We start from the raw sequence: 27,789 nt of genomic DNA, 5'->3' as shown, positions 1-27,789 counted from the left end.
GAAATAGTTTCCTAATAGACACATAGAATCATATCAAATATAAGATAAATTCTCATTTGATGATTGGGCCAAAAAGTTGCATATTGTTCTTGCTCTGTTATTCATGGAGCTTGGACACATTTCTTCCTTTCTCTGAGACTCAGTTTTTCTCTTTATAAAAAATTAAACACAGATCACTTCTATGGTCCCTCTAACCAGAGTCACCCATTTTAAGAACCATGTGGAAGGCTTAATGTTGTTAAATTCCACTGACAAGACTTATTTGTTGTTGTTTGTTAGGTGCCATCAAGTCGGTACCAACTCATAGTGACCTTATGCACAGCAGAATGAAACACTGGGCCAACCTCACTAGTATTGTCACGCTTGAGCCCATTGATGCTGCCACTTGGCCAATCCATCTCGTTGGGGTTCTTCCTTTTTTTCTCTGACCCTCCACCTTACCGAACATGATATCCTTCTCCAGCGACTGATCCTTCCTGACAATATGTCCAAAGTATGAGAGACAAAGTTTGGCCATCTTGGCCTCCAAGGAGCAGCACTCTGGCTGCACTTCTTCCAAAATGGATCTATTGGTTCTTTTGGCAGCCCATGGCACTTTCAATATTCTTCTCCAACACCATAATTCAAAAGCATCAATTCTTCTATGGTCTTACTTATTCACTGTCCAGCTTTCACATACATATGAAGTTATTGAAATACCATAGCTTGGGTCAGGCACACCTTAGTCCTCAAGCTGACATCTTTGTTCTTTAACACTTTAAAAAAAAAGGTCTTGTGCAGCAGATTTGCCCAATGCAATACGTCATTTGATTTCTTGACTGCTGCTTCCACGAGTGTTGATAACTTCAATGAGTCCCTGACAACTTCATTCTTTTCTCTGTTGATAAGAATGTTATTGGTCCAGTGGTGAGGATTTTTGTTTTCTTGACATTGAGATGTAATCCATACCAAAGGCTGTGCTCTTTAATCTTCATCAGTAAATGTTGTAAGTCCTCTTCACTTTCAGCAAGCGAGACTTATTGGATAACTGCAAATACCTAGTGGACTACATTTCTTCTCCTTGGAAACCCTACACAGAGTCACTATGTGTCAGAACTGACTCAACCGACACTTAAGAAAAATCAACTCCTTCTTTCCCTCTCTTCCCTCTTTTTTATGCCTTCTTTTCACATAAACAAAAATATGTAGATATCATTATTTCTTTATATGTTTACTTGTTAGTGATTTTTCTTTATATCATTGTATAGCTGCTTTTCAAGATAATACATCTGTAATATCTTTTCCTACTTAAATGTAATACTATGCCACTTAACATAAAACATAAGATTCATCCTCTATGCCATTGTTGTCAAATATGTTGTTGTTGTTGTCAAGGGCCGTTGAGTCGATTCTGACCCATAGCGACCCTGTATAAGCCCCACAAAATAATGTTATCATTTTCCATTAAGTTGTTCTCAGTCCGATACTGTTTCTTTGTGTTTCTCTGTCCATGTCTAGTTATGTTCAATCTCAGGCATCAGCCAGGTCTCTTAAACTTAAATTTCCCAGTGGAAGTTCTATAACAGAAGTCATCAAACTTTTGCTACAAAAGGACAGATAGCAATATTTTAGGCTTTGCGTGATGGTTCTCTGTTGCAATTAATCACTGCAGTATGAAAGCAGCCACACCAGCTACCACTGAGGCGACTCCAACTCTAGGTAACCCCATGAGTGTCAGAGTAGAAGTGTGCTCCACAGGAAGCAGTCTTAGATGAAACCTAAGCAAATGAGTGTGCCTGTGTTTATATAAAACCCTATTTAAAAAAAAAAAAAAAAAAAAACAGGCTGGATTTTACTCACAAATCACTGTTTGCCAACCTTTGATCTAAACCATTGATGGTAACTACTAAAGGTTATTCTTTCTCATCAGTAATTTGAAATCCTTAGAGTTCTGAAAGCCTTACGTTTTTGTCACAACTCAATATGACCTGATTTGAAGCTATCTATTGATAAACCTCACCCAAACTGCTATGAGGCTACTTATAGATTAATTTATCACAATTAGAGTAAATATTCATATGTGTTTTTGCTGAAGAAATATCAGTGTGTGTTTTAAATAGTGTTCTTTTTTCACACTGCTGGAGGCATTATATGAACTCTAAAATTTTTCTAAATTGAAAAAAATCTGAATTTTGAAATACATATAGCATCAAGGCTTCATTTAAGGATTATGAACCATTAGTTATTTAACTAGGTATGTGGTTTAAAAACAATGATTAATTTTTTTTCTCCAACCATCACAAGTGCATGTATCAAAATGAGTTGTCCCCTCTCTTAGCTTCTTGCTTGTTATAGTTGTTGTTCAGTGCCATTGAGTTGGACCCAACTCATAGTGACTCTGTATAGGATTTCTGAGGAGAAACTGGTGAATTTGAACTGACAAACTTGTCCTCCTTTTATGACTCTCATTTTAGAAGAATCTAAAGTAACCCAGGTTTCTCTGGTTTTGTGCCCAACTTGGAATGTCTCTGATCCAAGTGAGCAAAAAATAATTGTTACTCTGTAGAAAAAAAAAAAAAAACCCACATAATTGTTGCTATATAACAAGAAATATGTACAAATACATTTCTCAGAATATTGTGGCTTTTTGTTAGATATTGGTAGTTTGAATAACTGGTATTCTGTTGTATGAAGGTACAAGATGAAGTCTAAGAGTCTAAGTTAAACATTGGCCTTAATATTTACTAGATTGTATCTTTTGGCAAGTTGTTTAACCTTTAAAATCGTCAATTTCTTCATATGGAAAGGCGAATACTATAAGGCTATGTGATAATTTATTGATGGTCTATTTGCATCCACAAACAGTCCCCACAGTAGTAAAAATTAAAATGATGCATTGCACTGGGCAAATCTGCTAGAAAATATCTCTTCAAGGTGTTAAAAAGCAAGGATTTCACTTTAAAGATTTAGTTGCACCTGACTCAAACGATGATGTTTTCAATCACCTTATTTTTTTCTGAATGCTGGCCAATGAACAAGGAAGAGCAGAGAAGGAGTGATACATTTGAATTATTATGTTGTCGAAGAATATTGAACATACTATGGACTGTCAGACTAACAAATCTGCCTTGGAAGGAGTTCAGTCATAATGCTACTTAGATTTGATCCTGGTGGAATTTTGTCTTATCTACTTTGGATGTGTTATACCAGTCCTTGGAGAAGGTAAAGTCCTTGGTAAAGTAGAGGATCAACAAAAAAGTGGAAGACCCTTTACAAGATGGATTGGCATGAGAGTTGCAATAATGGGCTCAATCATAGCAATGACTGTGAAATGGTTCACAGCAATGTTTTGTGCTGTTGCACTAATGGTTGTTGTAAGTGGGAATTGACTTGCTGGTACCTAACAATGTAATGACAACAGTGTACTGCTATCTATTCTTAATAGCATGTGGAAGGTCTCTAAGCCGTGAATTATAAAAAATTGTTTGTAAAATATTCCATATAATGTTCTGAGGTGAAAATCAATAAATATCATCTAAGTATTAAAGAGGATTACGTTTTAATGAAAAGTTAAGAACCAGTATCCCAAAAGTGCTCCATCACAGCATATTTAGGAGAGCATATATAAAATAGTGATGTTCTGCATAATCCATTTAAGATTTTCTCTTAGAAAAATAACAGAGCCATCTGAGACACTTCTTCATTACCTTGGATGTGGAAATCGGGTACATGACATTAATACTCATTGAACTAGTAGAGTTTCAATCATTAAAGCAAGCCTCAAGTTGGTTCCAGTGCTCTAGAGATACATGAAGGAACAATAAACCCATGTGTAGCTATCAGAACCTAAATCTTGCTCTGAGCCTAAAAATTGAGTTCATTCATCAATCTGCCCCAAGAAACCTTACAACAAACATGGTTTTTTTGGCCCTGAAAAAAAAAAAAAAAAGCTTGCATTTTCATGGATACATTGAAAAACCAAAAAGTAGTAAACCACAGGTGAAAAATCAGCTTATCTTGAATATAATAAGATTGGTCAAGCCTCTAGAATAGTGAAAGTATCTAGTTCTTGTCTTGGCTGTAAGACCACAAATGAGCTAGACACAAGTCTAGCACATATGATAACAGATATTGCATCAGGTACCAAGTCCAGCACACTTCATAAATACAGAAGATGCCTAAATCAAGATTGCTCATAGGCTCTGTGGACTCTTGAAATGTGAGTTGTGGAGAGACTCTTGGCAGGGTCAACTGCAAACAGTGTACAGCCAGCCTCTCCAAGCAGTACAGCTCAGCTGAGGAATGACAGTTGTCAAACATTAGCTGTGCTGGAATAGCACTTAGGGAAGAGGACTCTGACTGCTCTTATGCAAAACCTAGTGTGACACAGTCTTGCTACAACTCAAGATGTCCAGTTAATGACGTCATGCTTCATGGAATAAAAATCTCATCTGTAGAGTTAATGTAGGAATTTATGAGTTAAATGTGAATATTTTTATGTTTCTAGGTATCTGGAGATTTCCCTGGAGGCTGACTGATAATTATGAGTAAGTTCTTTTTTCTCAGGCTCCTCTCTATAAATAATGAAAGGTGAATTTTTAGAGAAAAGGGCAATTTAGTCCTCAACAAGAAAGAAAGTGCTTCAACTAGAGGTTAATAAAATATAATATGATTTATAACTCACTGTTGGTAGAAAACAATATACAAATACTTCAACCTTATTACTGGATAAACAGAAATTTGAATAGCTCTTGTTTCAGAATATGACCCAGGGGGTGAAAAATAAACAAATAAAAGGAATAATTTGAAAAATATGTGTGTAAAAAACCACCAAGCTTACTTTAGATTACCAAGGATAATAGGAGGCTCCTGCTTTTAAACTTGTTGTTGTTGTTAAGTACTATCGAATCGGTTCTGACTCATAGCGACCCTTAGAGGGTTTCTGAGGAGCAGCTGGTGATTTCAAAAGCTGCTCAAACCAACCTTGAAGGAGGTCTAATGCTTTTCCTACAGCACCATATCAGCACTCCCTGAAATGTCACAATGATCCCAAAACCACATTGTGGTTATTCGTAGCAATACCTTCCCTCACCCCAAGAAATAGGATCATCCTCTGTCTTAGCTATTATTCATGGTCTATTGGAGCTCTGGTAGTGTAGTGGTTATGAATCGGGCTGCGAACCGCAAGGTCAGCAGTTCAAAACTACCAGCTGCTCCGTGGGAGAAAGATGAGGCTTTCTGCTCCCATAAAGATTTACAGCCTCGGAAACCCTGTTCAGGGTCGCTATGGGTTGGAACCGACTCTACGGCACTAACAACAACACAACATTGTCTATAGGAGAACTATAACATTACCTTCCTGGGGAGTCTCCATTCTCATCAAATAGGATCATATCTCCAGAAACACCAGTAAAGTTGGTTTTCATTAAGGAGTCTAAAAGTTTCCGCCCATCAATTGGTTTCATTGCATCGCAGAGACCCGCGTAGCCTGGGCAAAGGGACATCTGCATGTTGTGGAGCCCATAGGCCATGGAGTAAATTGCGTTGATTACGAATCCCATTTTAGAATCTTGAACATGATGTGTTCTCAGAGTCAAAGAACCTGTTGGGAAATTAATTAGGGTTAATATTGAGATTAAATATATTCCACAGCACTTCATAGCAGCACAGCACTGTGATTAAAACCATGGACCCCGGATAATTAAAGGATGTATTGAAACAGTTTATCATTGTCAGAACTAAAGACAATTCTCAGATAAAATTCTAAAATATGGTTAGCTGAATAATTGTCTTTTATATCCAGGTTTTTCCTCTAAATTTGATGAAAGACCAAATCCTCAACAGTAGCAAGATTTATCAAACACTGGGTATGGATACAGATGGTACTTTATTTCTGTTGAACAAAATTTATCCTAAGGACAAATTCAACATGTCTTCAGTTTTCAAAGTAGGAACAGACTCTACCATATTTAGCAAGAAGTCAAACAAATTCATCCCTTCAGTATCTGGTCTCAGTTTACCTATCTAGAGTTACTTCTCACCATTTCCCTTTCAAAATGTAAACCAGTCATGTTGACAATTCTAAAATACAATTTAACATCTAAACTCTATGTAGTCATTAACTAATTCAATGAACATTTCTTGGTGACTAAGTATACTTAAAGCTGTATTGTTGATAATCTGGGAGAATATTGTTGATAATCTGGATATGAATTTACACTTAAGAAGCTTGTTTAATATATGTGAACACAAGAGAAGTATAAGGTGATATATAACATACACAGTGTTAAAATCTAAAGAGTTCCAAAGGAAGGAGAGATGCCTTATAAACTGGAAGACAATTGGGAACCTTTCATTAAAGAACTAGCTTGATGAGTAATTAATTTGACAAATACAAATTAAGTGGCTGTTATTTCTGACTACTCAACATATGCTTCAACTGAGGGTCATAATATTGAATGAAATATACATTATTTTTGTATTAATTTAGTGTCCAAAGGGCAATAAACATTTAAATAGACAATTAAAAATGGTTTGATATATGCTGAGGCAAGACTGAATCGGGAGGACACCAGAGCTGGATTTGAGGAGTGAAGGAAGTCTTTCAAGAAGCTCACTGAATATCATGGCTGAACATCATTTAGCTGAATAAAGTGGTGGTGTTTATGTGCCGTGGAGTCGGACCTGACTCATAGCGACCCTGTATGGGGCTTCTGAAGCTGTAAATCTTTACGGGAGCAGAAAGCTTCATCTTTCTCCCACGAAACAGCTGGTAGTTTCAAACTGCTGACCTTAAGGTTCGCAGGCCGATTTCTAACCACTACACTACCAGAGCTCCTAGCTGAATAAAGGGTGGAGGTAAATTGGTGAGAATGCAATATGGTACAGCTACTTTGGAAGACAGGTTGGCAGTTTCTTACAAGGCTAAACAGAGGCTTCTATGACCAAGGAATCACATTCCTAGGAATTTAGTCATATGAGTTGCAATCATATGTCCACATAAAAATATGCATATAAATGTTTAAGGCAGCTCCATTTATCATTACCCAAAATTAGGAAAAACAAAAACAAAACACAAGTTATCCTCCAACAAGGGAATTTATAAATAAGCTGAAATACATTCATACAATGGAGAATTATCCAACGATAAAAATAAACAAGCTATCAAGCTAGGAAAGTATATCGAAGAAACTTACACAAGCTTTCTAAGTGAAAGATGCCAGCCTGAGAAGGCTATGTAATGCATGGTTCCAACTCCAAGGTTGCTTCAAAAAGTTTGAGGAAAAATGGAATAAAAAGATATTGAAATGTTTATGAGAAGTTTTCGAAACCCCCTTGTATATGACATTCTTTACAAGATACTAGAAAGAGAGAATTCAGTGGTTCAAGAGGAGGGAAGGATGAGTAAGTGAAGCACAGGTAATTTAAGGACATGAAACCTATTCTGGGTAGTATTGTTGCTGTTAAGTGCTGTCGAGTTGGTTCTGACCCATAGTGACCCTGTATGGGGTTTCTGAGGAGCAGTTGGTGTGTTTGAACCACTGACCTTGCAGTACAGTGCATTTACTCACTGCGCCACACCAGGACTCCATTCTGGGTAATAATAATAATGTGGTTATATGACATTGTGCAATTGTCAAAACTCATAGAACTGTGAAGCACAAAGAGTAAAAAAATATTGATGTAATTTTTAGACTTCAATTAAAATGATGTATCATAACTACTTCATCAGTTTTAATAAATGCACCACACTAATGTAAGATGTTCATAATGGAAAAAGTGTGTAGGGGCCGGCAGAGGGTATATGAAGAAATCTAAAGAAGTAGACTTCAAAGAAGAGATGATTGAAGTCTAAAGAAGTAGACTCAAAGAAGTCTCCAGTTTGTCTGTAAACTTCTAAAAAGCATTCATGTCATACATAGTTTTAGCGTGTTGCCAAGTTGGTTGTTATTCAAAGCAATCTGGTAGGATATAGACCTGTCCCACAAGGTTTCCTAGACTGAAATCTTTCTGGGTAAATATAAAAAAATCCATCTTCTTGTAGAGTTGCGGCTGGTTTCAAATGACCAAAATTTGTGTTAGTAACTAAGCACTTTAAACATTGGACCACTGTGGAGCCATATATATGGAATGAGGGTAAGAGTATCCTAAACATTTTGAAAGTTCCCAGATGAAATAACGCATGATGTGTTTAGAAAATGAAGATTGGGCTGGCTTTCGATTGTGTGGATCATGACAAACTATGGACAACATTATGAAGAATGAGTATTGCATAACATTTAATTGTGTTCATGAGGAACCTGTCAATAGATCAAGAGGCAATTGTTTGAACAGAATACAAAGTTAGCACTTCAAACCCACCAGCCAATCCTTGGAAACACTATACAGAGTCACTGTGTATTGGAACCAAATAAACGCCCTTAACAACAACAGCATTCTAAATCTGGAGTGGGTCTGAAAGTTGCAGAAACTATGTGGCCATCAGGACAGAAACAAGGAGACCAGTAAGAAGGCTGTTGCTGTAATTCAAACAGGAAATGGTGTATCTTAAACCTGATAGAGGTAGAATGGTTTGAAGTAGTCTATTATTGTTGATGTTGTTAAGTACCGTGGAGTTGGGTCCGACTCATAGTGACCCTGCACAGGGTTTCTGAGGCTATAAATCTTTACGGGAGCAGAATGCCTCATCTTTCTCCCGCGGAACCACTGGTAGTTTCGAACTGCTGACCTGGAGGTTAGCAGCCCAATTCATAACCACTATGCTACCAGAGCTCCTTGAAGTAGTCTATTACTGGCTATATTTTGAATAGAGCCCAAATGAGAATTATGAAAATATAAAGGAAAAGAGTAATCAGAAGTGTCTTCATAGTATTTGAGTAGCTTTGTTCTTGTTAAGTGCCATCAAGTCAGTGCCAACTCATAGAGACCCTATGTGGGGTTTCCAGGAAGTGACTAGTGAGTTTGAACTACCAACCTTGCGGTTCAAATCAACCTTTCAGTCTAGTGCTTATCCTAAAGCACCACATCAGAATTCCCACTTGAACAGCTAGAAGATTGGAATATCCAGCAGTGCTCGCTGAAATGTGAATCTATGAATAGATTCTGTGTAATGACTTGGCAGACTTAACAACAACCACAACGACAACCAGGGAAGGAAATCGTAACATTTTATTAGAAAGTAGCTTTGAGTCAGTGTCTAGTCCAGAGATGGAAGCAGGGCATCTCATTTTGTATTTATGTCAGATTGAACCTTTGCAGTTCCCTAGAGATTCTCTCTACTCTGAAACTGAAGTGTTTGTCTTGGGGCCAACAATCAAATTGTGATGGTATGCCTGTACAGTTTGGTTAAGTCAACAGGGACTATGCTACCCTTGGAGAATTTGTTTGTTTGATTGTTTATTAGAAGTTCTGTGCTTTTCCTACAATTCCACATTTTTTGTTGTTAAGTGCCATGGATTCATTTCGGACCCATAGCAACCTTGTTTCTAAGGAGAAGTTTGCCCGGCTTGAACCTCCGACCTTGTGGTTCATACTGACTTTGCAGTTCAGTACATTAACCCACAGAGCCACACCAGGACTTCACAGTGCCACACTGTTCTCTTAAATTATAAGATTATGATACTGCTCTGCTCAAAACCTTCTAATGACTTCCTTATTACTAAGTAAAAACCAAAATCTAAAAACCCTTAAAAGGGATTCATGGACATACCAAAAATAGCAACAATAAAAATCCCCAAACTCACTGCCATTAAGTCAATTTTGACTCATAGTGACCCTGTACAGTGTTTCTAAGACTGCAAAACTTTATATTGCGTAAGTTGAACAGTGAATAAGGAAAACTGTGGAAGAATTGATCCATTTGAGTTATGGTGTTGGAGAAGATTATTGTAAGTACCATGGACTGCCAGAAGATCAAACTTATCTGTGGTGGGAGTACAGCCAGAATGCTCATGTGAAGCCAGGGTGTCCAGACTTCACTTGTCATACTTCAGACATACTACCAAGAGGTACCAGTCCTTGGAGAAGGACATCATGCTTAGTTAGCAAAGTGGAGGACCAGAGGAAAAAGAGGATGACCCCCAACAAGATGGGCTGGCATAGTAGCAGACGCAGTGGGCTCAAGCATAACAATTGTGGGGATGGTGTTAAGACTGGACAGTATTTTGTTCTGTTGTGTATAGGGTTACTATGAGTTGGAACTGATTTTATGGCACCTACCAACAACAACAAATCTTCACAGGAGTAAACAGATTCATCTTTCTCTAACAGAATGGCTGGTAGGTTTGAAGCACATTGCAAAAGTACCCCTTCATTCCCTTATTTTTCTGACGACATATCTACTAGTCTTCATTTAAATTATTGTACTCTAGACATACTGACCTTTCCTTGATTGGTCCTCAAACATGTCAGGCTTAGCTGAGAGGCCAAGGGCATAGTTGGAAGAGGTTCTTGTGACTCAAAGTATTGTGCCCTAAGCATTTCTTATCCTGAATTGTAACCTCTTCTAATGCTGAATTGTAATCTAATAAACTGTGAGAATGGGGTCTGAGTTCTGTGTGGCTATTGGAATTCATTATCAAAGCCTTCTGAGTAGAGAGTACTGTGGAGGAATGGTTTGTGCCATTTTTTTGCAGGGCAGCACTGGGTTCTTGTAGAAGTACCTGGTAACTATTTTCCCTCTGTTGTTAAGTGCCATCGAGTTGGTTCTGACCAATAGCAACCCTGTATAGGATTTCCGAGGAGTGGCTGGGGAGCTTGAACTGCCGACCTTACAATTCAAACTGAATTTGCAGTCCAGCGCTTTAATCCAGGTCACATTTGGAATTATTAGATAGGATGGTAAGGGAAAGCATCTCTGAAGAGAAACAGGTTCCACTGAGCTGGTTATGACAAAGAAAGATAAATATCTAGAAGTATGTTGCCAGACAGAGGCATTGGTGGTGGTGGCGATATGCCATTGAGTCAGTTTGGACTCATAACTACCCTGTATAGGGTTTCGGAGGCTTTAAATGTTTGTGGGAACAGAAAAAAGCCTCATCTTTCTCTGCGGAGCAGCTGGTCGATTCTAACAGCTGACCTTGGAGGTTAGCATTCCAAGACACAACCCACTACACTACTAAAGGTGCTGTTCTTGTTGTTAAATAGTCTATTAAGGATGACTCCAAATTTTCACTTTAAGCAATAGGATTGATAGAAGTGGCATTCATGGAGATGTGAGTAAAAGGCTGGTGGGAGTTAGAGAATCTAAAATGCTATTTGATATGATAAACGGGAGATCAGGAAATTGGTCAGTACAGTAGTCTAGGCTAAAAATAAGGATGGCTTAGATTGGTCAGAAATATTCAGAGACAGGATACCTGATTGTAAGATTTTACCTTTAGTCGTCTTATCAGTGTATAACACTTATGAAAATATATGTTAAGTACTAATCCCTTGTACATGCGAATGTGGTCATGTGTAGAAAAGGGGTCTTTGAAGATGTTTATCAGTATAGTTACCATGAGGTCATAGTGGAGTTGTAATTGTGTGCTTCCAAATCAGGTGCAACTTGTAGTAACCGTGTATGAGGTTTTTGTGGAGTGGGTGGCAGATTTGTTATGAGTCCAATGTTTAGTTTGAGATAAATCCATTCTGAGTCGTTTCTTATAAAAGAAGGCAAGAGACACAGGTGGGAGGAAGACAACCACGTAATGGCAGAATGATGCTTCAGCTGCAAGCCAAGAAACATCTGGCAACATAAAGAAGCTGGAAGAGAGAGCCTCTAGCTGTTTCAGGGAGAACATGACCTTGCTGACATCCTGAATTTGTGCTGTTAGCCTGCAGAACTGTAACACAATGTATTTCTATGCTTATAAGTCACACAATTTATGAGCATTGTTACATCACTAATATAATGTTCTTCCCCAGTGGTTCAAATATCTTAGAAGTGAGAATTCCTGGATCGATTTCCAGTCCAGATAATAATAGCTAGTACTGCTAATTGATTATGTGCCGTCAAATCGGTTCCAATTCATAGAGACCCTGTATAGGCTTACAATGCTGTAAATCTTTACAGGAGTAGAAAGCCCCAGCTTTCTCCAATGGAATGACTGGTAGATTCAAACTGCTGACCTTAAGGTTCGCAGTCCACCTCTTAATCCACTATGCTACCAGGGCTGCATTAGCTAGTATAGCCAACACTTACATAGTGTATAACTTATAATACTTACCTCCGGCCAGATATTGTTCTCAGTGCAATGGATATATTGACTCTATTCTCATAACCACCCAATGAGATCATTTTCTATTTTTATGAGGGAACTGAAGTATATAGAAATTAAGTAATTTACCCAATGTTAAAAGGAACTCTGGTAGCATAGTGGTTGTGAGTTGGGCTGCTAACCTCAAGGTCAGCAGTTTGAAACTACCAGCTGTTCTGTGGGAGAAAGATGCGGATTTCTGCTCCCATAAAGATTTACATACTGGGAAATCCTATGCAGAGTTGCTATGAGTCAGAACTGACACCAAGGCACACCACTACCACAGCCCAATGTCACATAGCTAAAAAGTCACCTAATCAGGATTTATAAATACGTGGAATGACTGCCTACTCCATGACCTTGACCTGGGTGTTTGACTACCTCAGAAATCTAATTGAACTCATCAACTTTAATGTTTCATCGAAAACTGAATACATCCTGTACCTTATCCGACTTGGTACCTCCTTCTGTATTCCTCGTATCCATTCGTTTTCTTCCAGCTTTACTGCTACTGCCTTAATTCATATTCTCAGAAATAGTTAATGTTCAGGTTCCTGTGTAATTAACTATATTTTTGGACTCAGCACTAAATTCAAAAGGTATGAAAGACTATAAAATGAAAAAATCATTCTGTATGCTGCCCTCAGCCATTCAGTTCTCCTCACCAGAGGCAGTCGTTCTTGCCAGAGATAGTCAATTCACCAACATTACCAAGATATTACTGTAAATTTACTTACAAATACTAATATAGTCATATAAATGTTCTCTAATAAATAGTAGCATATATACCCACATATACTGCTCTATATTTTGCTTTAAGCATTATACTGTGGAGCTTTAAGAGGTCTTTTCACATATAAATATATTACATTATTTAACTGGTTGTATAATGTATTCTCTGTGGACATATTTTACTTGCTGCAGAGTACTTATAGTTTGTTGCTTAGATTACTGTCACAGTCTCTTAGCAGATCTCCCTTCTTGTCCTGCATTTCCTAATGTAGATAGAGAATAATCTTACAAAAATGCAAAACTGAGTCATTTCTGACCCACAGCAACTCTATGTACAATAGAACGAAATACTGCCCAACTCTATGCCATCCTCACAATTGCTGCTATGCTTGAGCCCATTACTGCTGCCACTGTGCCAAGCCATCTCATTGGGGGGGGGGGGTCTTCCTCTTTTTAACTGATCCTCCATGTTAGGAGGAAGAATGATGTCCTTTGCCAGGAAATAGTCCCTCCTGATAATATGTACAAAGTATGAGAAATGAAGTCTGGTATCTTGGCTTCTAAGGAGGATTCTGGTTGAACTTCTTCCAAAACAGATTGGTTTATTTTTCTGGCAGTCCATGGTACCTTTAAAATTCTTCTTCAACAGCATAACTCAATTATTTTGCTCTTCAACACTTTCAAGAGGTCTTGTGTAGCAGATTTGCCTAATGCAGTATGTCGTTTGATTTCTTGACTGCTGCTCCCATGAGTGTTGATTATTGATTAAGCAAAATGAAGACTTTTGACAACTTCAATCATTTCTCCATTTCACATGATGTTATTTATTAGTCCATTGATGAGAATTTTTGTTTTCTTTACATTGAGCAGCAATCCCTACTGAAGACTTTAATCTTTGATCTTCATCAGTTAAGTATTTAAGTCATCTTCAATTTCAGCAAACAATGTTGTATCATCTGCATATTGCAGATTGCTAATGAGTCTTCCCCAATCTTGATGCCACGTTCTTCTTCATATAACCCAGCTTCTCAGATTATTTGTTCAGTATACAAATTGAATAAGTATGGTGAAAGAATACAATGCTGGTCACCACCTTTTTTTGATTTTAAGCCATGCAGCTTGTTCCTGATTTTAAACCATCCTCTTGTTCACTTCAAACGATTGTATCTTGGTCTATGTATAGGTTACTCATGAGCACAATTAAGTGTCCTGGTATACTCTCTCTTTACAATTTTGTCCATAGAGTGTCAAGAACCACACTGTAGAAAACTTTTGCATAGTCAGTAAAGCACAGGCAAATATTTTTCTGGCATTCTGTACGGTCAGCCAAGATACACATGATGTCAGCAATATTATCCCTCATTCTATGTGCTCTTCTGAATTTGGCTTGAACCTCTGGCAGTTCTTTGTCAATACACTGTGGCAGACATTTTTGACTTATCTTTAGCACAACTTTACTTGCATGTGATATTAAGGGTATTCTCTGATGATTTTTACATTCTGTTGGGTCACCTCTCTTTGGAATAAGCACAAATATGGATTTATTTCAATCAGTTGGCCAGGTAGCTGTTTTCCAAATTTTTTGGCATAGATGAGTGAGTGCCTCCAGTGCTATATCAGTTTATTGAAAATTTCCTATTTATATGTAATCAATTCCTGGAGTCTTGTTCTTTGTCAGTGCTCTCAGTGCACCTTTGTCTTCTTCCTTCAGTATCTTTGGCTTTTAATCATATGCTACCGCTTGAAATGGTTGAATATCGGCCATTTCATTTTGTAAATTGAGTTTGTATTCTTTCCATCTTCTTGAGATGCTTTTGGCATCATTCAATATTTTGCACCCAAAATTCTTTAGTATTTCAAGTCAAGGCTTGAATTTTTCCTCAGTTCCTTTGTATAAGCAATACTAAGTGTGTTCTTCCCTTTTGTTGTTCTAAATCTACATCTTTGCACATTTCATTATAATATTTGACTTTGTCTTCTCGAGCTGACCTTTGAAATTTATGCCCAGCTCTTTTATCTCCTTATTTCTCCCATTTGCTTTAGCATCTCTGTACTAGAGAGCTAGTTTCAGGGTCTCTTCTGATATCCATTTTGATTTTTTCTTTCTTCTTTGTCTTCTTAATGACCATTTGTTTCTTCCTGTATGATGTTCTTTATACCAACCCACAACCCTTCTGGTTTTCAATTATTAGTGTCTAATGCATTCAATCTGTTCTTGATATGATTTCTAAAATAGGACCTTGAACATATCCCACCTAGGTTATGTAGGATATGCTCACGTTCCTATTTTGGCTCTTATGGACTTGTTTTAATTTTCTTCAGTTTGAGCCTGAACTTGCATATGAGCAATTGATGGTCTGTTCCACAGTCTGCCACTGGCCTTGTTTTGGCTGATAATATGGAGCTTTTCTACCATCTCTTTCAATTGTTGTTGTTGGTAGGTGTCATCGAGTCAGTATTGACTTATAGTGACCATATGCACAAGAGAACAAAACACTGCCTGATCCTGAGCCAACCTAACTATTGTTGCCATGCTTGAGTCCATCAATGCTGCTACTTGGCCAATCCATCTCATTGGCCAAGTAGCAGCATTCCTCTTTTTCTCTGACCCTCCACCTTACCAAACATGATATTTTTCTCCAGCGATTGGTCCCTCCTGACAATATGTCTGAAGTATGAGAGATGAAGTTTGGCCATCTTGGCCTCCAAGGAGCAGTCTGGCTGCACTTCTTCCAACACAGATCTGTAGGCTTATGGATATAATTCCATCACAGACAGCATTATACTTCAAGCTAGATCTTGAAATATTCTTTTTGATGATGTATGTGATGCCGTTCCTCTTCAATTTGTCATTCCTGGCATAGTAAACCATATGATTGTCAGATTCAAAATGGCCAATACTAGTCCATTTCAGCTCACTAATCCCTAGGATATTAGTGTATGTGCATTTCATTTCATTTTTGACAGCTTCCAATTTTTGGAACATTCGTACTTTGAACATTCCACGTTCCAATTATTAACAGGTGTTTGAAGTTGAATCTCCTCATTTTGAGTAGTGCCCCATCAGCCAACGAAGGTCCTGAAAGCTTTACTCCATGTCATCACTCTACTTTGAGGAGGTAGCTCTTCCCTGACCATACTTTGAGTGTCTTCCAATCTGAGGGGCTTATCTTCTGGGACTATATCTGACAACATTCTGGTGCTCTTCATCGTATTTCAATATTCAATATTATAGTGTTATCTGACAGTGTTTCACTGCTATTCATATTGTTTCAGTGGCTAATAATTTGGAAGTTGTCCCCATCTCCTTGTTTTGAGTCTGCCTTAGTCTGGGAGCTCAGCTGAAACCTTTATATCATGGCTGGTTACAATCAAAATACCAGTGATATAGCTCCTAGCATCACAGCAAGTTACAAACCACAATTCTGCCACAAACTGACAGACACATGGTAAAATGTTCCCTTAGTCTAGAGTTAAGGCTCTGCTCTGAACTCCTATGGCATCAGTGCTAATCTTATTGTATAATCAGCACTTTATATAAAAATTGCCTGTTTACATATCTGAATCTATTCTGGACTGAAGGCTCCACTTTGTTCTCTTATAGCACTGTGGTAGCCTGTCACTAGTTTCTAGTACACTGTAGGCTTCCTGAGTACAAATATTCTGCCTTGTTCATAGATGTAGCCCTGGTGCCTAGTCTAGCACCTGGTACATAATAGGCATTAGTAACTTGAGTACATGAATGAGACCTGATGGATGACCGAGAGCCTCAGAGAGGGTTACTGCTATGGTAAATGTACCAAAATAATAATTCTGGTCTTCATATTATCAAATCACTTTACTAGAGGTACTCATTCATTTATGGAGTGGCACTAAACATAAGTAAATAACAAAAGAATTTTAGAATAGAAACCTTAAGTGTCAGTTTAAGTATAAAATCCCATCTAGCAATCTTGTGTGATTTCACCATCTAGTACGACTACATGATATAAAGTGCTGTAGACAGATGAAGTAAGCACACTCTACTCCGTGTATCACACTGAAAGATGCTAAAGACCCTAGACAAGATGTACACAGCAGCTATCTAAGAATTCTGAAAATTAAATGGTAGTAGGCGGACTATAGAAGAAAACCAAAATACTTTTAGAAATCAAAATGTTGTTGTTGTTATGTGCCATGGGGTAGGTCCGACTCATAGCGACCCTGTACAGGGTTTCCGAGGCTGTAAATCTTTACGGGAGTAGAAAGCCCCATCTTTCTACTACAGCTGGTAGTTTTGAACTGCTGATTGTGCAGCTCGCAGCCTGATTCGTAACCACTATGCTACCAGTACTGACATATATGTAAAACTTCTCACTTTCCTACAATTTCTTCCATCTCAGACTCAAAGGCAGACCAAATGTATGAAGAGGATTCAAGAAGTTTGTAGAAAAGTTTCATTATCTTTTAAATCCATTTTTCCATGACATTTAAAAAACTCCCTCACTGAACTGCACTTTGGGCTCCAAGTGATGGCCTCTATGGGTGGTGGAGGCAGTTGCTGGCAGAAAAGGCAATAGTATCTGGGCATGTACATCTATAACTCAGATGAATGGGAATCATTGTCTAAGATCGGTTGAGCTATATTCCAAGAGTATGGGGGATTCCCTACTGCTTAATTTTCCCCCGCCCTCTCTAGTCTCTCTCTGCCTGGCTCCCAGAACAAATCCACTTGCAGAAACAGGAGGGGTGAGACAAAGGCCAAAGCTAAAGCTTTAGCTTTCTATTCAAATTATCAGGAAATGGGAAGAGCTGGGGACTGAAAATTGTTAAGGAGATGATGCCAAGGAGGGAGTTCAGAAAGTGTTCATATAACATTGACTAACAACCACTGGGCTCACCTCTGAGGTGTGCAGGCTTAGGTTTTACCCTATCAGTATATGAACTACAGAGTTGACACAGCTTAGGTCCAGGATAGCCACGTGAAGAATCCCATGTGAGACACATTCTAATGGCACTCCAACTCACACTAGAAGTACTGCTCACATAGGTGGATTGAAACTGCAATCTAAAGCTTATCAGGTTGATTGCTTGTTTGAAAAACAAACAAAAAATTCACAACAAAAAAACCAGCATTCTCCACAGGATTTAAACAAGACTAATGCGTCAGATTGCAAAGTCGTTTGAACTGCAAGGTTGGTGTTGAGTTCAAGCTCACCAGCTGCTCCTTGGAAATCCTATACAGGGTCAATTGACTTGATGATACTTAACAACAACAATAGCAAATCATATGAAACAGATTTCAGCAGAGCTTCCAAACTAAGACAAAGTTTGAAGAGAGAGGCAAGCCCTTCTGAATGGTTTGCCACTGAAAACCTTATGAATAACAATGGAACATTGTCTGACATAGTTCTGGAAGATGAGTCACTCAGGTTGGAAGGCACTCAAAATAGAACTGGAAAAGAGCTGCTCCTCAAACTAGAGTTGGCCTTAGTGATGTGGATTGAGTTAAGCTATTATGACTGTCATTTGCTGATGGAGAACAACTCAAAATTAGAAGAAACAGCTACAAATATCCATTAATAATCAGAATGTGGAATGTAAGAAGTATAAATCTAGGAATACTAGAAGTTGTCAAAAGGCAAGGGAATGCATAAATATTGATATTAGTTAGCTGAAATTCACTGGTATTGGGCATTTTGAACCAATCATATGGTTTACTATGTCAGAAACAGCAAACAGAAGAGGAATGGTGTCACATTCATCCTCAAGAAGAAGTGGTTGATGTTCAATCATTTCAAGAGATAATATATAATCAAGAACCAATGGTATCGAAGGAAGAAGTCCAAGCAACATTGAAGGCATTGATGAAAAACAAGGCTCCATGGACTGATGGAATACAAATTGAAATCTTTCAACAAACTGATATAGCACTGGAGACACTCACTCATCTATGCAAGGAAATCTGGAAGATAGCTACCTAGCCAACTGGTTGGAAGAGATCCATATTTGTGTCCATTACAAAGAGAGGTGACCCAACAGAATGAGAAAATCTGGAGCAATATCACTAATATCATATGAAAGTAAAACTTTGCTGAAGATAATGCAAAAAGGTGGTGGTTGCAACACACCAGCTGTATGCAGGAGAAAGAAATAGTTTGCTTCCATAGGTATTTACAACCTTGGAAACCCTATGGGGCAGTTCTACTTTGTCCTATCTGTGAATTAGAATCAAGTGGATGGCTGTGAAGGGCCAGACCCAATTTCACTATGAAGTTCTGTGTGAGCTTAAACTTGCCAGCTGTTCTCAGACTAGATGTACCACACAGCAGCCTTAGAGAATAAATGGAAGCAGTGAAGGATGCTGCTGCCCTCTTCTTTTTGCCTCAAAACTGGATCCTTGATTTTAAATGTTCAACATTCAATACCAATTTTACTATTGTTCAGTCAAATCAGAGAATTCCCAAAGAATTAGCAGAAGCTGAAATTCTCACAGCTGTGTTGGCAACTTAATTTCATGGCCATCAGAACTTTTTAAAAAGAATTTTTCTGGGGAGCCAGAACTTTTGAAGCTTTGTAGCTGTTAAACCAAGCAAAAGCAGAATGTCTTAAAGCAAAATTAGAGCAAGGTATTTTAGTACCAAAAGGAAATGGTTAATGTTCAACCATTTCAAGAGGTACCGTATGAACAAGAGCCAATGATACTCAGGGAGTATCCAAAGTGCATTGAAAGAATTGGCAAAGAACAAGGCATCTTGATGGAATAAAGATTGAAATCTTTCAAGAAAGTGAGGCAGCACAAGATGCACTCACTCATCTCTGCCAAGAAATTTGAAAGACAACTATCTGGCCTACTGATTGGAGGAGATCAATATTTGTACCCATTCCAAAGAGAGGTGACCTAACAGAATGCAGAAATCATCGGACAATCTCTTTGATATCTCAAGCGAGTAAAGTTTTGCTAAAGGTAATACAGAAATGGCTACAATCATACATTGACAGAGAACTTCCAGAGGTTCAAGCTGGATTCAGAAGAGGCCGTGGAACAAGAGATATCATTGCTGGTGTCCGATGGATCTTGGCTGAAAGCAGAGAATACCAGAAGGATGTTTACCTATGCTTTATTGACTACGTGAAGGCTTTTGATTGTGTGGATCATGACAAGCTATGGACAACATTGAGAAGTATGAGTATTCCAGAACACTTAATTGTACTTCTGAGAAATCTGTACCTGGACCAAGAAGCAGTTGTTCAAACAGAGCATGGGAACACTGAATGTTTTAAAATAGGGAAAGGTGTGAGACAGGGTTGTATTCTTTCACCATACTTATTCAACCTGTATGCTGAGCAAATAATACAAGAAGCTGGGTTCTATGAAGAAAAACGTGGCATCAGGATTGGAGGAAGATTCGTTAACAACCTGTGATATGCCGATGATACAACCTTGCTTGCTGAAAGTGAAGAAGACTTGAAACATTTACTTATGAAGATCAAAGAGCACAGCTTTTGGTATGGATTGCATCTCAATGTCAAGAAAACAAAAATCCTCACCACTGGACCAATAAACAACATTCTTATCAATGGAGAAAAGATTGAGGTTGTCAAGGACTTCATTCTTCTTGGATCAACTATCAACACTCATGGAAGCAGCTGTCAAGAGATCAGACGACATATTGCATTGGGCAAATCTGCTGCACAGGAACTTTTTAAAGTATTGAAGAGCAGATACGTCAGCTTGAGGACTAAAGTGCGCCTGACCCAATCCATGGCATTTTCAATAGCCTCATATGGATCCGAAAGCTGGACAGTGAATAAGGAAGATGGTAGAAGAATTGATGCCTTTGAGTTGTGGTGTTGGAGGAGAATACTGAAAGTGCCATGGACTGCCAAAAGAACCAATAGATCTGTTTTGAAAGAAGTGCAGCCAGAGTGCTCCTTGGAGGCCAAGATGGCTAAGCTTTGTCTCTCATACTTTGGACATATGTCCGGAGGGAACAGTCGCTGGAGAAGGATGTCATGCTGGGTAAGGTGGAGGGTCAGAGAAAAGGGGAAGACCCCTAACGAGATGAATTGGCCAGGTGGCATCATTGATGGACTCATGTGTGGCAGTGGTAGTGAGGTTGGTCCAGGATCGGACATTTTTCGTTCTGCTGTGCATGGGGTCGCTATGAGTCAGTTCTGACTCCATGGCACCTGACAACAACAACAACAACAACAACAACTTTAGTACACCTAGTATAAAAGTGACAACAAGGAAGTCCTTTGGCTGAATTTGACCTGTTGTTATTAAGTGCATGCCGACCCTGTATAGGGTTTCCAAGGAACAGCTGGTAAGCTTGCAGTTTAAACCACTTTTCAGTCTGACGCATTAGTCCACAGTCCCAAACCAGGACTCCGAATTTAACCTGTAGATCTGTCTTATTTTAACTTAATATAATTATATGGAAATTTCACATGAAATCCAGCTTCATAGATTCTCCTAAAAGTGTGGCAACCCTGGCTCCCATTCTCCCATGGCAGATACTGACCTGCTTCAATCCTTTATCACTTCTCCGGCACCTGTACTCTGAGATCATGAATGCTAATCTGGTCCAATAATCTCATTTTAGAAACAGGGAAAATAAGAACATAAGGTCATTCCTTAGGTTAGTGGCAGCTGGTCCTCGACTACTTGCCTTCTGACTCCTCAACTAGCATGATTTTCATCAAAATAGGCAAAGTAGATGATGCCTTTTACATAATGTTTTCAATAAATTGACCTATGACCATAGAGCAATGAAGCAGGCAGTTGTCTACTTAAAGCAAAAACAAAAATCCCTAAAGTGGATTCTTTGTGTTAGCCTTTATACGAGATCCTAAAATACAATTTAGATTGCCCTTGTTGTTTCCTTTCTGTCTCCCTTGTAGGAAAGAATAGTAAAGGGATATAAAGAAAAGGATTCAAATATTTATTGGGGGAGAAGATTATATACCTGGAAGTTACCATTGGGTAATGTACTATAAACATAACAATGAAAAAAATGTTCCCTACTCTCATTTATTTTCTGCATCTCCTCATTTCTTACGCATATGGCAAATGGTTTCAAGTTATACACAGTGGATGACACAATAATTTGTTTCCTGCTGCGACAGAAGGGCAGAGCATCCCCCGAGCCAAAATTAATCTTTTGCCATTCTATGCTCCCACAGAAATGTGTTTATACCTCTAATGCAACACATAACAGCTTTTGCCATGCATTAGAATTATCTATGTGTTTTTGCCCAACACAGAGTATGAACTCCCTAAAAGCTGAAGTTGCCTTCTTTATTTTGTATCTTCCATAGTTCCTATCACTGTGGCATAGAGTGGACAATCTATTTCTTCATTTAATATTTTCTACATACATATTTTGTGTAAAGGCCTCAAATCATATTATGTGATTTGTTCAGAATAGATCCTCTATGAGGATCAGGTTCACATGGATCTGGTTTGCCATTGTATTGCTAACCCTCAGAACAGTGTTCCATGTTCTCAATTAAACACTGATGGACCTTATGAATGATGGATGAGTGTGAAATAAATTTGCTATATGGATCCTAACATACTTTGTGGCAGTCAGAAAAATCAGTGTTATAATGAAGGCATAGGTAGCTTCTGGGGAACATTGATTATGATGAATGGAACAAGAGACTGGTTAAATGATGGAATCTTGGATAGAGACAGTGTTGTTAGGAAGGAAAAAATAACCCATAAAAGGGCTAGAGTGACTGATTACAGACAGCACATAAGCCATTCAGCACACAAACCTTATATATGCCTATTCCGTGTCAGGCAGTGTGCTGACACTGGGAACGCAAAACCATATCCACATGCTTGCACAGACACAGTTTCTAATATCTGCAGCGATGAGAATTTATAACTGTGCCTGAAATATAGGCAGTTGACCTCTAAATGCTCATATTGAAATGCAAATGAACAGAGCAGTTGCAGAAAGACAAGGCGCCCTCAGGGAGATAGAGAATCTCAACAGGGATTGTACACTTCTGTGTGCATGCAAAACCCCAAATTTTAAATTTAAATGATTCACCATGAGCAGCCAGTTGGCAGTCCTCTGATGGATATGTTATTTCAGATAGCATATCTCATTCATTCACATTACAGTATTTTGAGGAACTTCCATATGGTGTGTAAATGAAGGAAGTATTCCACAGGAGTACAGTACTGAAAACTGGTAGGAGAACTGAAAAAGCACGGAATTGCTGTTTCCTTACTATATTAAGCCCAGACTCCTAGACCAGACCTTTCCCACTTGGCCATATCTGTTAATCCATCGTCATGTCCCACCCTTCATTTTCATGTTCTATTTTGACCACATTTATCAATGGCTGTCTGATTAGCTTCCTATCAATACTTCAAAATACAACTTAATAGTCACCTTTACTATGAAACCTTGCTAGAGCTTCTCTGGTAGAATCAAATGATTCCTTTTCAGGACTTTCTTGATTGGAAAACAGGGGAAATAATGTTTTTTTTGTAGAATTTCAAGGATGAGAAACAATGCATATAGATGTCATAGTCCCATAACAGACAATAAACAACTAGATGCTCTCATTGCTTCCGTTATTATTCATCTGTTACAGTTTATATACGAGAGGGTGTTAGAGTAATCAAAATTATTTATAAAATTATCATGCCACACCTTTGAAGATTTGCAAATAACTGTGGGGTTTTTTTAATTCAAAGAATGTTCAGAGTTGATGCTTCTGGCAATAAGTGATGTTAAAATTCTAAATTCCATTAAGATTTTTATATGCAATTAAAAAATCAAGCATACTAAGTTAAAATCCTATCTCATATAATAAGCACTATTGATTGAGAGAAAGTAGAAACACTTTAAAAAGAGTATTATGCAATAGATAAACCTTTCAAAGTTTGATACATAGGAGGCTAGAATTCTACACAGAATTCGCTATCTAGAATTCTACCACTGGATGACTAATGACTTCATTCTTTACTTTATAAATCATAGTCCTGTTACCATCAACCTTGACAATAACAATCCCCTACAAATGATCTTATTCTGAAATATTGGAAAGAAAAACTGGAAGAAATAAGTATTGTATTTTGTTGTTGTTATATGCCTTGGAGTCTGTTCAGACTCATAGCGACCCTGTACAGGGTTTCCGAGGTTGTAAATCTTTACGGGAGCAGAAAGCCTCATCTTTCTCCTGCGGAACAACTGGTAGTTTTGAACTGCTAACCTTGCGGTTCGCAACCTGATTCATAACCACTATGCTACCAGAGCTCCTAAAGTAGTGCATAAATGTTAGATTATTGACATTCATTACTTCATTTAACCCTAACAGAAAATATTTGTGCTAAGTATTATTTTCTGCCTTTATTTGGATTAGAAATTTTGGGTTAAGAGAGTTAAAAGACTACCCCAATGGCATAAACCTAAAATGTGTTGTCATTGTTAAGTGCAGTTGACTTAGTTCTGACTCATAGTGATCCTGTATAAGGTTTCTGAGGAGCAGCTGTTGGGTTTGAACTGCCGATTTTGCAGTTCAAACTGACCTAGTTGTCAAGTGCTTATCCTACAATGCCACACTAGGACTCCAAAACTAAAATGTTCTAAGGCAGAATTTAAAACTCAGTTCATTCTGGCTCTATATAGGCTGACTTTTATGCACTGTACCTTCAACTGTAACTTCTCATAGACATTATAATAACTATTTTTGAATGTTAGTTTCTTCCACTCGAAAATGGTGTTATTCATTTCTATTAACTTTTGAGGTGTCCTGCTGTGGCGCTTTGGGTTAATGCGCTGGACGACAAAGTCAGCTTGAGCCACAAGGTTAGTGGTTCAAGCTCACCAGCTGCTCCTCGGAAACCCTATAGAGAGGGTCGCTATGGGTCAGAACTGACTCTACAGCAGTTAACAACTACAACGTTAACTTTTGAGGGGCACTGGTGGCCCTGTAGGATAAGCAGAAGTATGGGTCAACAAGCCGATCTGTGGGAGAGAGAAGAGATTTTCTGCTCCCATGATTTGCAGCCTCAGAAACTGACTCGATAGCAGACTTGATAGCACCTAACCATCACCACGGAGTCCTGGTGTGTGGCTCTGTGGGTTAATGCACCAGACTACAAAGCCATTTGAACTGCAAGGTCGGTGGTTCAAGCTCACCAGCTGCTCCTTGGAAACCCTATACAGGGTCACTATGGGTCGGAAACAACTCCACCGCACTTAACAATAACAATTACCACAATTAATTTTTGAGGACAGAACTTGAGCAAATGGGAGGTTATATTCAGGAAGTTCTGAGCAATTGAAATGGCTTAATTGAGCAATAAACTATTTATTGAGAAATTATTGTTATTCTAATTTTACCATCCTACACTGAGGGCATTAGTGGAAGAGCAAGGCTCCAGGAATCTATGGAATGCAAATAAAAATGTTTCAAAAAACTGTTGCAGGGCTGGATGTACTGATCAGTCTATACCAAGATATTTGGAGAACAACAACTGGCCAAGTGATTGGAACATATCTATATTTATGCCCATTTCAAAGGAAGGTGAATAACAGAATGTGGAAATCAACAAACAATATCATTATTATCACATGTAAGTAAAATTCTGCAGAATATAATTTAAAAGTACATCAGTAGGGATTAGCCAGAAATTCAAGCTGGATATATAAGAGGACATTGAATGATGATATCATTGCTGGCGTCAGATGGATCTTGGCTAAAAGCAAGATGCTTGAAACTTGAATGCTGTTTACTTGTGTTTTATTAACTATGCAAAGGTATTTGACTGTGTAGTTTATAAGAAAATATTGGTAACACTGTGAAGCATGGACATTCCAGAACACTTAATTGTGTTAATGAAGAACTTTTGCATAGACAAAGAGTCATTTGTTAGAATAGAACAAGAGGATACTGAATGGCTTAAAATCTGGAAAGGTGTACATGAGGGTTTTATCTTTTCAATATACTTATTCAATCTGTATGCTGAGCAAATAATCTGAAAAACTGGATTACATGAAGACGCATATGGCATCAGGATTGTAGGAAGACTCATTCACAATCAGATTGTGCAGATGGTACAATCTGGCTTGTTGGAAGTGAAGAGGACTTAAAATACTTAGTGATGGAGATCTAAGACTACAACTTTCAAAATCGATTGAATCTCCATGTAAAGAAAACAAACATCCTCACAACAAGACCAATAAATAACATCAGGATAAATGGAGAAAAGATTGAAGTAATCAGATTTCATTTTGCTTGGATCCACAATTAACTCTCATGGAAGCAGCAATCAAGAAATCAAAAGATTTCTTTTGATTTTCATTAGGCAAATCTGTTTCAGAAGACCTCTTTAAATTATTAAAAGGGTAAAGATGTATGTTTGAGGACTAAGGTGTGCCTGATCTAAGACATGCTGTGGCTATATGCATGTGAAAGTTGGACAGTGAATAAGGAAGACCAAAGAAGAATCGATGCGTTTGAATTAAGGTATTATGAAGAATATTGAACGGACTATGGACAGCCAGAAGAACAAATATATCTGTCTTGAATGAAGTATAACCAGAATGCCTCTTAGAGGTGAGTATGGTGAGACTTTGTCTCTCTTTGGACATGCTCTCAGGAGATATTAGTCCCTGGAGAAGACCATTCATTCTTGATAAAGTGAAGAGTCAGGGAAAAAGAGGAAGACCCCTAAAGATAGGTTGATCACAGTGACACAGCAGTGAGTTCAAATAAAAAAAAGCGAGGGCAGAGCAGGACTAGGCAGTGTTGTGCTTTGTACTGCATTGGGTCTCTGTGAGTTGGAACCAACTTGACAGCACCTTAGAGCAACAACAATTTTACCATCACCAATACCCTGTGAGTACCTGCTATTGTTGACCTAATTTTTTAATCTACAGAAGTAAATTTGAGTATGTTGAACAATATTTCTAAGCACAAAAAGATTGAAAGTGCATTTATCAAATTGTTTTAGAGTGATTTTCAAATACTTAATCTGTTACCATTTTATTGAGGTTGACTCAGAGTGATCCTGTAAGGCAGAGCAGAATTGCCTCAGATGGTTTCCAAGGTCATCCATATTGAGAGAAGCAGACTGACACTTTTTCTTTTTCTTTTTTCCTGTGTGGTAGCTAGTGAGTTTGAACCTTTGGGTCAGCACTTGAGCACTTAACAAGTGTGCTACCTGGCTTTCTTTCAAACACTTTACCATTTAATTAAAAAAGAGAGTCATGGAGGGTTATAGCAAGAAACATCATTCTTTAAAACTGTAACTTTCTTGTCTCACAGTTTTGTTGTTGTTGTTAAGTGCTGCTGTTGAGTTGATTCCAACCCATAGTGACTCCGTACAGGGTTTCCAAGGCTGTAAATCATTACGGGAGCAGAAAGCCTCATCTTTCTCTCATGGAATAGCTGGTAGTTTCGAACTGCTGACCTTAAGGTTCACAGCCAGATTTGTAACCACTACGCTATCAGAGCTCCTTTCTCATAGTCTTAGTGTTACCTTTATTTTGACATAAATATCATCTGTGTACCAGATTGATACAACAGACTTTGGGTCCTTTCCTGTGGCTGGGCATTTAATACTGTGTGTAAAGGCAAAAATCCAATAACATGAAATATTTGAGTCTACTGATTTTTTTTGCCTTACGTCATTGTGCTAAGTTCAAAACAGTGTTCAGTTGTGGACATTACCTCAAACTAATGTTTTGTATCACAACAGACAGCACACTATAATAAAAAAAGAACATTATTTTAGAGACTTGAATTCAAATTACAGTTCTATTGTCAGTCATAAGTCCTTGCCCAGGCAAGTAGGCCAAGATTCTTGAGCATTGTTGTTGTTGTT

The 27,789-nt window shown here is 38.1% G+C and overlaps 1 protein-coding gene across 2 annotated transcripts in view; it reads right to left on the bottom strand.

Moving 5' to 3' along the window:
* Positions 1 to 27,789, bottom strand: part of GRM5 (glutamate receptor, metabotropic 5) — a 677,550-nt gene that overhangs the window by 145,379 nt on the left and 504,382 nt on the right. For both annotated transcript variants that reach the window (XM_006871218.1, XM_006871217.1), the window contains one exon: positions 5,335 to 5,581. In XM_006871218.1, the coding sequence (XP_006871280.1) occupies positions 5,335 to 5,581 (247 nt within the window). The remainder of the gene's footprint in view (positions 1 to 5,334; positions 5,582 to 27,789) is intronic.

The sequence above is a fragment of the Chrysochloris asiatica genome, unplaced genomic scaffold (assembly GCF_000296735.1).
Source record: "Chrysochloris asiatica unplaced genomic scaffold, ChrAsi1.0 scaffold00163, whole genome shotgun sequence".
In the NCBI taxonomy this organism is placed as follows: domain Eukaryota; kingdom Metazoa; phylum Chordata; class Mammalia; order Afrosoricida; family Chrysochloridae; genus Chrysochloris; species Chrysochloris asiatica.
This window is presented reverse-complemented; position numbering and strand designations above follow the sequence as displayed.